At 47.7% G+C, this 16713-nt stretch overlaps 2 protein-coding genes across 3 annotated transcripts; both read right to left on the minus strand.

Annotated features, from left to right (window-relative positions):
- Nucleotides 1-13: 13 nt before the first annotated feature.
- HOXB8 (homeobox B8) lies at nucleotides 14-2528 on the minus strand. Of its 2 annotated transcripts, none has more exons than XM_064636781.1 (2): nucleotides 2029-2528; nucleotides 14-1241 (listed from the first exon to the last, which is right to left on the minus strand). In XM_064636781.1, exons 1-2 carry the CDS (start codon nucleotides 2447-2449, stop codon nucleotides 937-939), a joined length of 726 nt encoding a protein of 241 aa, XP_064492851.1. In that variant the 5' UTR covers nucleotides 2450-2528; the 3' UTR covers nucleotides 14-936. The 2 variants fall into 2 exon arrangements, with proteins under 2 accessions (XP_064492851.1, XP_064492849.1); XM_064636779.1 differs by having other exon boundaries at nucleotides 14-1244.
- A 6114-nt stretch (nucleotides 2529-8642) lies between these two features.
- HOXB9 (homeobox B9) lies at nucleotides 8643-16271 on the minus strand. The gene is made up of 2 exons (XM_064636425.1): nucleotides 15509-16271; nucleotides 8643-11903 (listed from the first exon to the last, which is right to left on the minus strand). The coding sequence occupies exons 1-2, from the start codon at nucleotides 16014-16016 to the stop codon at nucleotides 11668-11670; spliced, it is 744 nt and encodes a 247-aa protein (XP_064492495.1). The 5' UTR covers nucleotides 16017-16271; the 3' UTR covers nucleotides 8643-11667.
- Nucleotides 16272-16713: the final 442 nt, after the last annotated feature.

The raw sequence follows: 16713 nt of genomic DNA on the forward strand, positions 1-16713 counted from the left end.
TGATGTCACGGAATTCTCGCTTGTAAACTTTATTGTAACTTTCTTCCGCCGCTTCCAGGTTTAGACAATAGAACAAAGTGATGAAAGAACAACAAAATATATCATTAGTTCCCCCAATAAAGTAATTCACGTATACAGTATACATTCTTTTTCACAGTTAACCTAAAGATCACTTTACAACTTGCTTCACTGTGCGCATGCTAACTAAAGGAGAGAAAAACGCTTTTTTTTTTTTCTGGTATTTTTTTTTCTTTTTTTTCCCTTTTTTGGAAGAGACATTTAAAAATTGGGGAAAAAAAAAAAAAAAGAAAAAAGAAAAAAGACCGAACCAAGGAAAAGAACAGCAGGGAAAGCAAAGAGAGGAAGAGAGAGAGAAAGAGAGAGATAACTAGAGCATAAATAGGCAGTTTCATGTTGTTGGGATGTTTGTTTCAGTAGCTACCTCCGGCACATACAGATAAACCACAACCAAAAAGGTGGAAAAGGAAAAATCAAATTAAAAAAAAAAAAAAAAAAAGTACACGAACGTAATTTCACGTAACTCCTCTAGCATTGAAAGCTACGTTAACCAACCCACCCCCCAGGAAAGAAGAGAGAGAGACAGAGAGAAGGACAGAGAGAGAGAGAGAGAAGATTTCACAGTCATGTTTTACATAAGCTATTGCGTTACACTACCACTAGTTAATAACTGGCAAAAGGCAGGAGAGAGCTCCCGATCACTTTTGCATACTGTTCATTGTATCAAAGGATAATCAGGAAAGTGGTGCTTACAGCTATATTGTTTTACAGCAATAAAAGGGTTTTTTTTTTCCTTTCTCTTTTCTATGCATTGTTGTTTTTTTTCCCCACCCCTCCCTTACATTAACTGCCATTAACGTGGGGCTCGGGGGCTCTGCCACCCCAGCAGCGCTTGCCTTTCAGTCCTTAAAAATCCTTTTATTTCTTGTCCGCCTTCTGTGCTTCCCCTTCCTCGTCCACCTCCTGGGCTCTTTCCATTTTCTGTTTTTCCAGTTCTTCCTGCTCGCATTTGCTGCTGGGAAACTTGTCTTTGTTGTTTTCCTTTTTCCATTTCATCCTCCTGTTCTGGAACCAGATTTTGACCTGCCTTTCTGTCAATCCCAGGGCATGCGAGACCTCGATCCTCCGTTTGCGGGTCAGGTAGGGATTAAATAGAAATTCCTTCTCCAGTTCCAGCGTCTGGTAGCGGCTGTAGGTTTGCCTCCCCCTCCTCCGTCCAGCGGCTGCTGGGGGATTGCAAAGGTTGGGGGGGAGAGGGGAAGGGGAGAGAAGGAGGTTGAGAGATACATAAACCAGGCTCGGGAACAGGCACACTCGGGCTCCCACCCGCTCCCACACACTCACACACGCGGGCGGGGAGGGGGAAGGAAGAAAGGACTGGCAGGGGCAAAGGCAGGAAGCAAAGAGGGCGAGGGAAAGGCTCCTGGAGGATATTTTCAAAGGGAAGATGGTTATAAAGGAAAGGGGCGATGGTGGCGGAGAAAGGGAGGGGAGGGGGGGTCACCCACCAGCCCACCCCGAGCAGGCTGCACTTGCACACTGATTATTACCCCGAGCACCAGCACAACAACACACTCCGGCACTTCGGGACCCCCGCGAAAGAGAGGAGAAAAAACCCCAACAGACCCTAAATAAAATAAAAATAAATAAATAGCCGCGGCCCCGGGAGAACCGGCAGCACCGGCGAGATCCCAAATCAAACGCAGAACAAAAATGAAGGGGCTTTTTAAGGCTATAAAAGTGCCATAAACTTTAAGGACGCTTCCTTCCACAGAAAGCCCGGCTCGCTCAGCCCCCAGAAGAAAAGGTCTCCTTCAGGGTAATTAAACTATAAAGCAATTTACAAGTGCAAAAGTTTACCCCCATAAAGCAGTAAAATACAGTCAGCGGGGAGAGAAAAAGGCAGCGAAAGAAAAGCGAGCGGCCGAGAGGGGCAAGGAAGAAAAGCGAGAGGGCGACTCCGCGGGCTCAGGAAATGCCTCCTCGCCGTCCTTTTCCATCTCGCCTCACCTTGCGGTCGCATCCAAGGGAAAAGCTGGGTCGGAGAAGGGCTCTGCTCGGCGCTCTCCGCCTCCTCCCCGAGGCCGCTGGCGGCGAGCTTGCAGTCCGTGTACTGCACCAGGTCCGACTCCTGGGCGCTGAAGAGGCTCTGCCTTTGCAAGGGGTCGTAGCCGTAGAAGTTGCCGGGGTCCCCATGGCACGCCACGGCGCAGGGATTCTGTTGGTAAGGGGAGCTGGAGAGCGAGGACGCGCCGTGGTAGAACTCCTGGATTTGGGTGGGGTGCTGGAAGGTGCCCCCCGTGCCGGGGCCGTACACCACGGTGGGTCTGCCCCCGAGGTCCTGAGCGAACCCACAGTCATAGTAGTTGGGGCGCAGGGAGTCCCCGGTTTTGTACTTGGAGAAGAGTGAGTTGACGAAATAAGAGCTCATTTTAATTTAAATAAGAGACGGTCGGGTTTGGAGGAGGAAGGAAGAAAAATATTTATATTAAAAAAAAAAAGGAAAAAAAAAAAGGGAAAAAAAAAAAAAAACCAACCCAAACAACAAAAAGAGAAGCCAACCAAAAGCAGACCACGGGAATCTATTAGCAAAAAAAGAAAGCGCTAAGATGCTAAGCAACGACAGTTTGTGATTTCCAGGAATATAAAAGGAGGATATAATCAAAACTCTAAGCCTGCATGATATTGAATTCTTTCCTCCCCCCCACCCCTAAAAAAAAAAAAAAAAAAAAAAATCGCCACTTAAAGAGTTCTCGCTTTACATTTCCAAGAAGAGATGCCAGTTCATAAACAGTTTTCAGTGATTTACTTCAGCGCAAATGAGTTGTTTCATATTTTGCAGTGTCTTTTCATGATCATTTGCATCTATTACCAAAACCTCATCCTATTGGCTTCTCCTTACTCCACACGGACTCTGCACCGCATGATTGTGAAAGGAAGAGTGTGAGAGAATAAAGAAGGAAAAGCAAGCGAGGGGGAGCGAGAGAGGGAGCGAGAGAGAGAGAGAGAGAGAGAGAGAGAGAGAGAGAGAGGGAGAGGGAGAGAGGGAGTGAGAGGGGAAGGAGAAGGAGGTGGGGTGAATATACGGATTAAATATGTTTAACTACCTACATTAATGAGATATCGCTCGCCTCACAACAAATCACGTACCTAGACCACCCAAAAGATTGATTTTTGGGGAGTGTTGGAAAATTAAAGAGAAGCGCTCGCAGTCGTTAATTTCGAAATTTTAACGAGGCAGTTTTAGCCTTTTTAAATGTCAGGGTCGCTTTGGAAAACTGTAAAAGAACACGATTTAATTGCTACCAGTTTTAAAAGGTCCTATAAATGTAATTGGTATTTTAATACAAGTTATCAAATCATACAGCTTCTTACCCTAAACATATTTTAAAACAAACGAGGTAGTCATATTTAACATTTTAATGATCAATTTCCTTATTATTGATAAAGGTTTAACTATCACATGAAGGGAATTGCATTTGTAATAGCCCCAAAAAAGGCCGTAAACTGTTTAACAAACTATAAAACGCCATAAAGCCGGGGATGTTGTTGTTGTTTATACCGCACTACATAAAAGCCGTTAGGATTTTACGAGTTCGTTCCTCCACCGCCATAAAGCAGAGGTTTCGATTGGACCCGTCCGCGTTGCGGCGAGATGTCGGGGTGTCAATATTGAATTAAAATGATCATAGTTTTTCATATAGAACATTGACTTTTCGTGGCTCTTCCCGCAGCCCCTCTCCCTGCCTTCCTCCTCCTCCTCCTCCTCCTCCTCCTCCTCCTCCTCCCCCGCCGAGGACTCGCTCAAGATGCGGTTGGGGACGATCGGGAACTCAAAGTCTGGTGTCTCTTATCACCTCCCGAGCAGAACCTCGCCCGATGGCCGCTCCCCGCTCCCCCCTCCCCGACAACTTCCAGTTCTTTCTTTCTTTCGCCCCGTCCTTGCCGGGGAAAACCGGGGGGAAGGGGGGGAAGGGGAGAGAGAGGAGAGAGAGGAGAGAGGGGAGAGAGAGGAGAGAGGGGAGAGAGAGGAGAGAGGGGAGAGAGAGGCTTTCTGTTTTATTGGCATTTGGTAACAACGGTGCAAACTTACCCCGAAGATGCCAACGCTGCAATTTTCCGCCGCCTAAACACACAGGGGGTAGATTTTCAAATTCATTTATCGCAGTCAGCAAATATTACCGAGGCGTATTTCAGTTAATAACGACTCCGAGCCCTCCCCAGCCCGGCGCTGCCCCAACCTCTCAACCCCCAGGACGCCCCTCCGAGCCCCTGTTCTCCAGCCCTTCCACCTCCAAGACGAGTTAAAGACACTCTTTTAAACCTCTATTTTCAATTTTCCCCCCCCTTTTCCACCCTTTTGCCCCGGGTAGGTTTCTGCTGCTTTCCCTTCGCATCCCTCTGTGCGGGTTTTGCCCGGAGAAAGGTGGATTAAAGGGGGTTCTGCTCCTCCCTGCCTTCAGCTGAGGGACAATTTTTGACCTCCACGACATGGAAAAAGAGGAGAAAAAGTTGGGATGCTTCGGTTAGTCTGCCTTGCCAAGGTTTTGGGGGAAAAAAAATAAAAATCCACTAAAATCAAGAGTGGGAATAGGCAGGGAATGAAGAAAGGCAGGAAGAAAGAGAAGGAAAGAAAACAAAGATAGTAACGGAATAAAACTTTAAAACCATCCTTAGAGAAATAATTTAAGTAAATACGTTTCCTTTATTTTGTGTAGGGATAATTTCAGCCGAGTCTAAGAGCCTTTTCGAGTAATTATTGTTGTTGGAGTACTTGCAGTGGTATAATTAAGGCTTTCTCCCCCCTAAAAGACAAGTTAACATTTTATTTTTCCCAACACTTTTATTGTCGATTGAGCAGATTTGGGTTTCATCTTTGCCCATAAAAAGCCCCGGAATGGTGCACAGAAGTAAATAGAGCTCTGCTGCTCCGGCGTGGGGATGCGGGATGCTGGAATATTCAAGGGGGGGAAAAAAAACCCCAACAAAACAACAACCCAACCAAAAACCAACAACTGAATCGACCGAAGTAATTTTAGAAAAGAAGTTTCTTCTCCCGCGTGTGTTTACAGCCACAAGCTCATCTAGTGAAGTTTGTAAAGCGAGAAATGGCAGGAATTCCGTTCCTGCAGGAGCCGGGAGGGCGGGCGGCGAAGTTGGGCTTGGAAGTTCCCATTTTTATCAAGAATTTGATGGTCGGGGTGCGACGGGAACTCAGCGATGCCCCAGAAATCAACGGCTCATCTTAAATCATCCCCCGCACCGGGCTCGGGGTCCCGATGAAAGGAAAATGTTTCTATTCCGCGGAAAAGCCGAGCGGGGATGGGTGTGAGCGCGGGGTGCGTGTCCGCCACAGATAATTTATAAACACCCAGCGCAGCAAAGATTTATTAGGAATTCAGAGGATTAAAAAAATAAAATAAAAAAATTAAAATAATAATAATAATAATAAAAAAGAACCCCAAATCCTTTCCTGGGCAAACCTGAAGTTTTCACTACTCTGCCTTTTGCTGGATGCACGAGGGCGAGATTTTCCTTAATTTCCCTTTCTCTTTACCTTTCGTATTTCATTTTACAGCGTTTAAACAGAGTCTGGAGGTGCCGAAACTTTGCCTCTCGCACCAACCTCTCGCCTCCCGGTTCGTTCGCATCGGTTTAAATTGTTCCGTTCTCCCCCCAGAACGCAGCTTATGGAGGAACGGGAGGGTTTTTCTGATGGAACTTCGGGGAAACATCGAGTCAGAAAACACCCTCTCGCCACAATCGGAGGAAAAAAACCCCACTGAAATTATTCCCCCCGTTCCTTCCGACCTCATTTGTGGCCGAAGGATCAGAACGCCTGAATAATTATATTTTTTTTTTTCTCCCGCAATTTCGAAGAAAAAAAAAAAGGCCGAAATAAAAGTGAAGTAAATGGAGTTAAAAGTTGCCATTATTGCTGCTGCCTCGGTGATGTATTTGTGTGTACCCCAAACCCTGCTGGTTAAAAGCATTTTGGGTTAATTTACTGGTTTGTAGCGCTCAAAAATATTTCTAAACCTATTAAGTGAAGGTCTCGAGCAAAGAGCAGCAGCGTCGCCAAAAGAAGGAGCAAAATGTGCCAAAAATGGCCCGTTTAACTTCGAAAAAGGGGCTGCTCTGCTTTTGTTGGGTGGGGGGTATTTTTTCGGTCGATTTATGGGATTATATCTCTGGGATTATATCTGTGGGATTATAAAACACATAAAACACAGAGCCCAGAAAGTAGAGATCATCCTGACGGCAAAGGGGAAGAGCCGGGAGGGGGAAAAAACCCCCCCTGATTCTGCGAGTCCCTTTCTCCCCAAAATCTTTGAGCCACCCCCTTTTTTGTGCAAACATAAATCTTGGGGGGTTTGGGATAATTAACCCTCCCTCCCACCTCCACGAGAGACAAAAAAACCCGATGTGTGGTTATTTTTTTTTATGCCCCTCTCTAAACGAATATTCCAAGCAGTCCCACCTCTCGCCGCCTCCCAGGCAGTATTTTTAAATTTTTTTTAATTATTATTATTATTTTTATTTTAAGCCTGGCACAATCGAGCCGGGTGGAGGAAAAGAGATGTCAGGTATAAAAGGGGCTGTGATTAACCGCGTGTTTTGGGGCGGGAGGGGGGGACGGGGGTGTTTTATCCACGGAATCAAGGTGTTTTCCTTGATGAGCGCGGGGGGGGACGCGCCGTCTAACGTGGAGCAAGGCCGCCACCTCGCGTCCTCCGCCGGGATTGCAGGGAATCCTTGGAAAATCCAGGGGAAAAAAACCGGGAGGGGGTTGTGGGAGGGGTGGGGGTGGTGTCCCGCTCAGACCCGGGGAGGTAAAACCAAAGAAAGCCAAAAAAAAAAAAAAAAGAGAGGGATAAAAACCGCTAAAAAAAAAAAATAAAATTAGAATTTTTTGTCCTCGCAGCACTGGAATTTTTTTTTTTATTATTATTATTTTTTTTGTGTGTGTGAGTGATTTTTTTTTTTAAAAGCTTCACCACCGCGGCAATAAAAAAAAGAGGCAAAGCAGCGGGTTCGCTTTTGAAAACCGCTATTGTTTCAAATTCCGAGACTAAACAATTGGTCATTCTGCTGCCGGAGGAGGGAGGGAGAAGGGCCGGGGCTGTAAACTCATAAAACCCTTCCCCAGCCCAGACGTCTCGCCAGAACCTCGAAGGGTGTGAGTGGGTGAGGGGGGTGCCCGTGGGCGTGGGGGTGGTCGGGGTGTTGTTGTGCGTGGCTTGGAATTCTGGCCGCCTGGAATTGCTTTAAAGGAAAAAAAAATTAAAAAGAAAAAAGGAAAAAAAAAAGGGAAAAAAAAGAATAATAATAATAAGGAGGAATAATAATAATAATAATAATAATAAAGAACAAAGGGAATCATCCCCAGCGCTGGATTTTCACGGCATCTGCAAGACAAGAATAAATTAGCAAAAGTCCCTCCCCACCTTTTCTCTCCCCCCACTCCCTTATTTTTTAACTTCCCCCTCCCTTAGTGGGGAAAAAAAAAAAAGACTAAAAGAAGAAGAGGAGAACTTTGTGAGCGAAGCAGAAGCAAAAGCATTTACACGTTGGGTTTCCCCACATTCCCAAGTCGTTGGAGTAATTTAGGAGTTCCTGAAAGTTTTCTTGCACTGTTTCCTTTACAACCGTTTAGTTCCTTAACCTTCAGAAATTTATACCCTATAAAGTTTTATAGCGGTCATATTCTTTTATTGCAGCACACTGCACTGAATTTTCCTTTTTTTATGACAAGTTACTTCCCTTTCTCTCTCTTTTCCCTCTGTAAGCTCCAAATATCTCCCTTCTTCTCCTCCTTTTGTTTTCTTTTCAGGGCTGCCCCAAAAGAAAGGATTTTTTTTTAAAAGGGAAAAAAAAAAAAAAAAAGAAGTGAAATATTGCCCTTTCGAGCGCCCTTTATGTTAAAAATCAGTGGGAAGGGATCCTGGGTTATATTTCTCACTACCTGCTTCCTGCGGGGCTGAGCAGCTCTCGGGGCTGGGTTGGGTTTGGGTGTTTTTTTTTTAAATATAGAGATAGAAGCGCTTTCCGAGCACTTGTGTTTCTCCACGAGCAATAAAACGTCAAACGAATTCAGGGATGGAATTGCGGGACCCGCTGGTTGAGCCCCCCGGAAAAAGGCCCCGCGTGTCGGAGCCGAGGGGATGCCAAGAGTGGGGTGGGGGTTCCCCGCTCTTTGGTTCGGGGTTCGGGTTTTTCTGCAGGAAAGTTTTTCCTCGGGAATAAAAGCAAAGGAAGCAAAATCCGCTTTGTCCCCTCCCCGTCCCCAAAGGCCGCTGTGGGACCGCCAGGATTAAACCCTCAAAACCAAACAGACAAACAAACGAGCGACCCCCGAGAAACGGGACCGGAGAGTCCCAATGTCCCATTGAACAATAAAATAATAATCAGGATAAAAAGAATTGGGAAAGTAGCGAGGCTGTGCGGGACCAAGGAGACACTTGCTGCTCCAGAGGGGAATTATTTCCATTTCCTCTGGAGTTTTTTTTTTTAAACATAAGCAAAAAAAGAATCCTCGGAACACACTTAACGAGCGGGAAAACACAACGCAAATATTTCCGAGGTTTTAGATGAAGCAGTAGAACACAATGACATATAGGAGCTGTTGTTCTAAAATCGATTTTTATTCTGGAGCATTAAACATCTCTGGAAAATACATCCCGGCTGATGCTACAGAAGACAAGTTTTTTTTTTCCCAACATTTTTTTTTTTAAAGTAAGCATATTTCCTAATAAAATGAGTTAACATTTTAAATTCTATTTTAAAAGAACCTTATATCGTCATCTTAAAAATATCCGCTCTTTACCACAATTCTAAGGAAAAGGGAAAAAAAACCGTTTCTAAGTCCTGGTGGCCCATGGGTTGCAAAACATCAATTAACTCACGGAAAAGCTTCTGAAAAATATAGTAACGAGGGTTTAGGCAAGTCCATCCTCAGCTCGAGATACGAGGAACAAACCAACTCAGAGCTGAAATTCCTCCATCCCTGGGAAGAATCAAACAAAACTGGATTTTTTTTGCCCAGCTTAAACGCAGCTGAAACGTTGTTTTTCGACCCACTATCTCTTTCTCTTCTCTTTCTTTCTCTCTTTCTTTTAATAAATCCCCATTTAGGGGAACCATCCCGCTGCCACCAACTTCCGCGGCTCAAAATGTCTCCGGAACAGCTTTTCTTAATTTCGTTTCGGGTCGCGGAGCGAAGTTTGGTTACACCGAAGTCCCTCCGGCAAGAGAACAGTTAAATTTTGAAGCCCCCAAGGAGCCACTTCACCACGGAAAGTTTTCCACCAGAAAGTCTGGGCATTAAAAAAAAACCACACTAAAACTCAAACAACTTTCTGAGGGATGGTCTTAAACACTTAAGCTCTGGTTTCTTGTCCAGGGGAAGGTTTTGTTGGGGTGATTTGTTTTTTTTTTTACCCCCTTAAGGGGATTTGAAGCGGTGGAAATTTCAGAGGCGCAGCCACTCGATTCTTATCTCTGGGTCGCGGAGGGAGGGGGGGAGAAAAAAAAAAAAAAAAGCAGGAACACTTTCCAAAAAAACGCCAATCTGCCTATCGCTCCTGCCCAGAGCAGCCGCTGCCCAGCAGATAAAAGTGGTCTCGCCAAACCTGACTCTGAGGACACACAAGTCACTTCTGCAAAGGGATTTGCGCTGGGTCCTTCAGATACACGGCTGAAAAAATGTCCTTTTTTCTCTATTTTTTCTCCCCCCCTCGCCCCATTCAAACAAGCCACCTCACACTCGCCTTGTTCCTAGAAAGCCTCCCGGCAGCTAAATATACAGAAGTTGCACACGAAGGAAACGACAGAGGTTTATTTCGATATTTGTTCCGTCCACTATCAACTGCAGAACTCTTCGCATACTTCAAAAGCCACGGCAGAACCAGAAAACGAGCTCCAACACTCACAGAAACACGAGCACGAACACGGTTTACAACACCCACCATATCAGCGACTGGAACTAACCCCCCGAACCCGGCCCTCCCCCCTCCCTCCCCCCTCCCTCCCCAAACCAAAGTTAAGTCTTACAGAGATAAAGGGGACCCAAGTCCCGCCCGGGCTGGAGGGACCCGCAGCGGCTCCGTCCGACGGGAGAGCGGCTCCGGCCGCGGGACACGAGCCCGCCCAGGGCCGGATTTGTTCCTCTCGGGGCTCAGGACGAGGATTCGGGAGGGGGGAGGCGGCCGGAGGAGCCGCCGCATCCCCCGGTGCCACCCGTGGGACGAGGTCCCTTCCTCGGGGAGGCCCCGGGAGTGGCACCGGGCCCGGAGGGGAGCGGGGGGACAGCGGGAAAACACCGGGAGCTCAAAAAAACCCCAACCCCAACCCCAGCAAAAGCCCAGCGACATTCAAGTATTAAAAGCGACTCAGCGAACGGGAGGGGGAAGGAATAACGCACAGGCTGGGGTTGGCACTTTATCTCTGCAACAGCCCTACTGCTTTAGGAAAAGTCAATTCACAATAAATTATAAATATCTAGCGCTAAGAACACAACCTTCCCCTCCCTGATAGCTCTACTAAGGTAGTTTTTTTTTTTTAACTAGAAAAAATCCCATTCTTCCTCTTCTCTAAAAGTTAGGGATAAGTTGGCAGGGGTTCTTCCGCCCCTTTTTCTCCTAAATAATTTACAATGCGGCTCTGAGAGTGCCCCCCGCACACTCTCGCTCGCCTCCCTCCCCGTCTTTTCTCTTCTTCCAAGTGCCCCAGTATAAAACTACCAGATGAGGAGGGTTCGCCTGCAAAGATCCCACTAAACTTCCAGGTCAAAGTCACATTTCTGCCACGGCACGATTGGAACAAAAATCCCGCAGAATCAAACGAGCTAAAAAAGTAAAAAATAACGGGGAGGGGAGAGGGGGGGGGGAGGGCGGAGGAGGGAAGGGGGGGAAACCCCAGTTGGGAGCTGGGGCTGTCATTAACCGGCTACCCCGGGATAAAGTTGGCGAATTGCAAATGATTTGTTGGGTGCAATTAAAGGCGAGTCTTACGAATGTGTCTGTCCTGCGAGTGGTTTAATTAAATCGTCTGCTTGCTCGGCCAGCTCGGCGTGTGAGTGTGAGTGGGGTGATTGCCCCTGGGTGCGGGTGAGCGCCTGTTTTCCAGGGAATCATCGGCCTCGCGTGCAGAAAGAAAGACAGCGAGCTTTGCTGGGGGTTTGGGCCGGCGTGGGGTTGTTTTTTTGGTGGCCGGTTGTGTTTTCCATGGAGAAAACGCGAGCAGGGAAAGCTGCTGCTCCAAAAGGAGCCTGCGCTGTGTTAACACAGCGGGGAGAGGAAAAGAGAGGAGGGGGGGGAAAGGGAAAAAAAAAAAAAAAAAAGAGAAAAAGAAAACAAGAAAAGAGAAACAAAACCCAGCGTGTGTCCCCGAAAAGGAGCTGCAGTTCTGGCTAAGTTGCCTCCTGAGTGGCAGCGCTAAGAAGGTTCAAAAATAAAAAAATAAGAAAGAAAGAATAATAAGCAACATCTCGCATGCAAAGGTGGAGATGGGAAACGGGGGAGGAGGGGGGTGTTCTCCCTCGTTTCGGGGGGATTGGGCAGCGCTAAGGGGGGGTTGAGCTGCCGCCGAGCCTGGGACAGGGGGAAAGGGGCTGGGGGGGGAGTGGGGGTGCTGCTTTTCTACTTTTTTTCATTCCTTGCCCTGCTCCTTGTTCATTTTCTTCATTTTCATCCTTCGGTTCTGAAACCAGATTTTGACTTGTCTCTCACTCAGGTTGAGGAGTCTGGCCACTTCGTGTCTACGGTCCCTCGTCAGGTACATATTGAATAAAAACTCCTTCTCTAGTTCCAGGGTCTGGTATTTGGTGTAAGGGCATCGTTTTTTCCGGGAGGAGCGGGCGTGCAGCCAGCTGGCAGCTGGGTTGGCTGAAAGAAAAGCAGCAGCAAGATCAATACCACGCGGCCCCCGAGTGTTTCTCAGAAGGTTTTAATCACGCCATCAAATATTAAGATTATACACACACGCATATGCGCGGCTCGGGGGGGGGGGGGAGAGGCCGCAGGAAAATCATTTGGAATCCTCGGGGCCGGCACAGATGGTGGGGGGCCCGATCCCGGAGTCCCACAGGTACCCCATCCCTCCCGAGCCTGGGGGGGGCTCGGGGGCGCGTTGGTGAGCTCAGAGCGGTGTCTGTGCCCACCCTGCCCGTGCCCACCCTGCCCGTGCCCACCCGTGGCCGGGCTCACATGGATATTTGGGCTCACATGGATATTTGGGCTCACATGGATATTTGGGCTCACACGGATGTTTGGGCTCACACGGATGTTCGGGCTCACACGAATATTTGGGCTCACACGGATGTTCGGGCTCACACGGATATTTGGGCTCACACGGATATTTGGGCTCACACGGATGTTCGGGCTCACACGGATATTTGGGCTCACACGGATATTTGGGCTCACACGGATATTTGGGCTCACACGGATGTTCGGGCTCACACGGATGTCTGGGCTCACACGTGCCAGAGTTTTTCCTCCCCCCGCGCTTTCCCGCAGGTCCCTCCGTGCCAGGTGAACACCCCCATCCCCTCCCAGGCTGTCAGAGCGCCCCATCTGCGCCTCGGCTACAAAGAAACCAAGGCGAAAATTACAGATATCTCTGGGTTTTTTTGTTTTTTTTTTTTTTTCCGAGGCGCGTTTTCCCCACGTGTCCATAGATTTACTCCTAGATTTACTTCTACGGACGCGCCGCGCACGGAAAAGGGCAGAGAGAGAGAGAGAGAGAGAGGAGGGCTGGAGGAACCTTTCATAAATCCTATAAATCCTGCCCTTTTTTTTTTTTTTCTTCTGCTTTGTGGCAAAAAAAAACCCCACACTGGTCTCGATGCAATAAACATCCTCTGAGGGTGCAGGGACGCTGCTGCCGGGGATCTGGACAGCGTCACCCCGAGCCACGGACATTTGCAGGGCTGGAAAGGCAGCCAGAAAATAAATAAAAGGCCGCCCGTCACGCTCGCGGGTGGGAGAAGTGCCGTGGGAATCTCGCAGAAGGGACATTCCAGGGATTAGTCCTGGAAAAAACCAACATTTTGGGGCCAAAGCCACCCCCCCCCAGACAGCAGAGTGGCGAAGGTCGCACCCAGAGGTGAAGTGGGTTTAGGGTAAATAATGGAACGTTCACTAATCACATGCAAATATCGGCTGCCCGTTGGGTGACTGAGAGGCGGGAAAGGGTAAAACGAAGGGTTATGGACACACCGCGTATTTCTATTTTATTTCCTTTGCCTCCTCTGAAATTATGACTGAAGCCATAAACCTTTACACCAATTAAATGGACCATTATAAATACACACACACGCACACGCACACGCCACTGCAACGTTTCCTCCACGTAAAATGAAATATATTGAATATTTTTTAAAAAAATAATCCGGTTAATCTTGCCCTGTAAGTACTGCCTCTTACAAATTTGCACGGCTATTTCCTTAATGTAATTGACTTGATCTAATATGCAGAATTAAATATTAAAGAGGAAGAAAGCTGTTAATAATTGATACTGTTAATCCTGCTACCCATCCTTTAATGGCGATGGAGGGCCGTGCTTCATAACAGGTTTTTATTCGGTTTGGGTTTATTTTTTTTGGTCGTATTTTGGATCGTTAAAATACATTTTAAATGCCAGCGTTGCTTTATCTACTCACTAGACACAAATCCCTAAACAGGAAAGCGAATGGGAAGCGGTTCTGGCACGTCTTTTCCTTAAAATCCAGCGAATAATTTAAGAAATTCCTGCGCCATACACAGGGCAGAGATCCATTATGAAGAAATACTTTCAAAAACGGCAAGAGTCGGGGAAATCGGAGGGAGGACTTTCTGCAAAACAGCTTCGTCTTCCAGCCCTGGCAGGCTCTCCCCATCAGCCCAAATTAAACTATTATTTAAAACAAAATATGCGCCGTAACCGCACGCCTTGGAAACCACACAGCGTCCTCCTCGCGCGGGTCCCTGCACTCACTTAGAACTTAATAACATCTTCTTGGACAAGATTTTTCTATATTCAATTTCAGGGACATTGAGCACAGGACCTGGAGATTTAATTCCCTCCAATCATTCACCTCACGGCTGCAGTTTGTTCTGGATCTCTGCCCAGCACAATGGAACAGGACTTTCTTTTTGTGTGTGAGTGTGTGTGAGTGTGTGAGTGTGAGTGTGTCTGTGCGCGAGTTAAACGAGAGGAAAGAGAAAAAATGTCACCGTAACATCCTGCGCAAGGAGGGGAGGAAATCACGGGGCCCAGAATATTCTGTGTTTTTAATCCTGTGGCTGCCACGGCAAAAACTCCGTGGCCGTTCCACGGCGAGTGAAAAGAAAACAGAGGTTGATTCAAAGGGCAGGAGGATGTCAGGGCGTCCCGAGGAGTTCCACCCTCGGCGGGGGCTCCTGCTCTGCCAGTCGGGAAAAGTTCGCCTTTCCCTGCGAAATGTTTTTTACTGGGAGGGCGAAGCCAAGTTTCCCTCTCTCCTCCTGCCCGGGCTTCACCTCCCAGCTGCAAACCAGGTACCAGCCGGGCAGGCACGAGGTGCAGACACCGATTCTTCCTCACTCGAACGCATTGTTATCATTAGCAACGCTGTTATTATCATTAGGATTAATAATAGCGCGATTAATCGCGTTGCTGATGGCATTATTAAATATTTTCGAGGCGAACGAGTCTTTTCCTATATTTCAACGGCCAGCTCGCCGAAAAAGCGAGTGCTGAAGTTTAAGCGTTTCCCCGATCTGGCTACATCACAAATAAAAGCTGATATAAAAGCTAATTAAGTTGGAAGCGCCCCCCCTTTCTTTTTTTTTTTTTTTTTTTTTTTTTTTTTTTAACTCGGAAGGAGCGCGGCTTTGAAATATTCATACCCGGAATACCGTCGCGTTTAATAAACGAACGATTAAAAGCACAAACGAAGGAGCCAGCGCGAGGAAGGAACGGCGGGCAGGGGCAGCAGAGCCCGGCGGGAGCCGCGGAGGGAGCGCGGTGGCCCCGGGATGATGCGCCGGGTACGGCAAAGCCCCCGCTGCTCTTCGCTTCCCCCCCGCGCACGGGAACTTTTCCTCGGCGATTTCGCCTCTTTTCCCCCCTTTCTCCTCCTTCTCCCCCTCTCCCTTCTCCCCGGCATTCCCCGGCTCCCCCCGGCCCTTCCCGACCCTCCCCAGCTCCCGCACCCGCCTTTCCTCCCGCTTACTAAAGCGTCTCTGCCGCCGGAGCCAGCGCTCTGGAGGACAGAGGGTGACTCGCTCCGGCTTTTGTCCGCTCTGGACTCCGTTTAAGCCCAGAGACGACGCTCATTTTTATTTTTATTTTTATTTCCCGGCAGAGACAATGCCACCCCTCTCCCCTCCCCACCTCTCCCCTTAGGTTGGCATCAGCAAAGCCGAGACTTTTCTTTAAGCCCCGATTTTAAACTTTACGCAGCATTGTCCCCTTTTATTGCACCTCCTCCAGCTTTTATGCTGTTTACTTCCTCACTTTTATAACTTACTTTGATCTGTCCTGTCTTTGTCTTCGCTTCCTTCACAAACTTTATTGTCCTCGAAGCTGGGCCTTTGATTGGAAACGATCCCTTCCCTTGCAGCAGAAGTTTCTAAATTGTACTCCTGTGTTCCCTGTTTATGGACATCCCCGGGACGGCCCAGCAGCGGCTCTGCCTTAACAGAGCCCTGCCCGGGGAGGTTCTCTGCCCTGGGTACTGGATCCAGCCAGCTCCGGAGGTACCTGCTCTCAGATGGGACGCTTTGATGTTGAATATATGGATGGTAGACGGCAGGAAGGGTACCAGAAGAATGTGGATTCAAAGGAGTCCAGGAGGCGCTGAAAACTGGAGGTTTTGGCTGAAAACTACAGGAGGGGAATTCTAGATGCTCATTGTGCCCAGCTTGCCTGGAACTCGAATATTGCCCAGACGAAAATTTAGCTGAAGGCGAGTCTTCGCTCTCATGACTTATAATGGAGTCGACATAATAATTGCTGAGAGTCCCAGAAATGGACATTCTCAGACATCATACAAAGCACGGTTCAGTGAAGGGAAAAAAAAAAAAACAACATATATAGGACAGATCTAGATTTGCACTCTACCCCCTTCTCCAACTTCCCAGCCAACAAAGTACAGTTGGGCTGCTGTGTTGTGAGCTCCCAGCGAAATGATTGGTCAAACTTTTTTCGTGTGCCTGATAAAGCGTCAGTCTCGGCGTAAATCAATCGAAGCCGAGGGGGCTGCGCTGCGCTGTCATCCGCCCTTGCATTCCATATCAAGGATGGATTGTTTTATGTTTATGCAATGTTGCAAAACGTCAGGAGTTTTCGAAAAAAAAAAAAAAAAAAAAGAAAGCCACCGAATGGCCAAAGCCGGGGTTGATATTCCTAAATATCTCCCTTCCTAGGTTTGCTCCTGGAATATTATGGGCTGGGGTCCGAAAGGGGGAGGAGGGGGGGGTCTTTTTTTTTTTTTTTCTTTTAAAGAAAGATGCTGATGGGCTCGCTTCGCCTTTAATAACGACCATGGGGGAATAGAGATAAAAGCCGTTCTTTGCCACTCGGGCTCCGGAGCACGATAGGGAAAAACAGAGAATAAGTCCAAACCACCCCCCAGCCCCCTCCTCGCGTGATTTCATATACATTCATTACAGTCACATAAATACACACATATATGCGTTTTTTTGCAAAGCAGAAAGATGGCTCTAGGTAGCA

Source organism: Pseudopipra pipra, chromosome 26 (assembly GCF_036250125.1).
Source record: "Pseudopipra pipra isolate bDixPip1 chromosome 26, bDixPip1.hap1, whole genome shotgun sequence".
Taxonomy (NCBI): domain Eukaryota; kingdom Metazoa; phylum Chordata; class Aves; order Passeriformes; family Pipridae; genus Pseudopipra; species Pseudopipra pipra.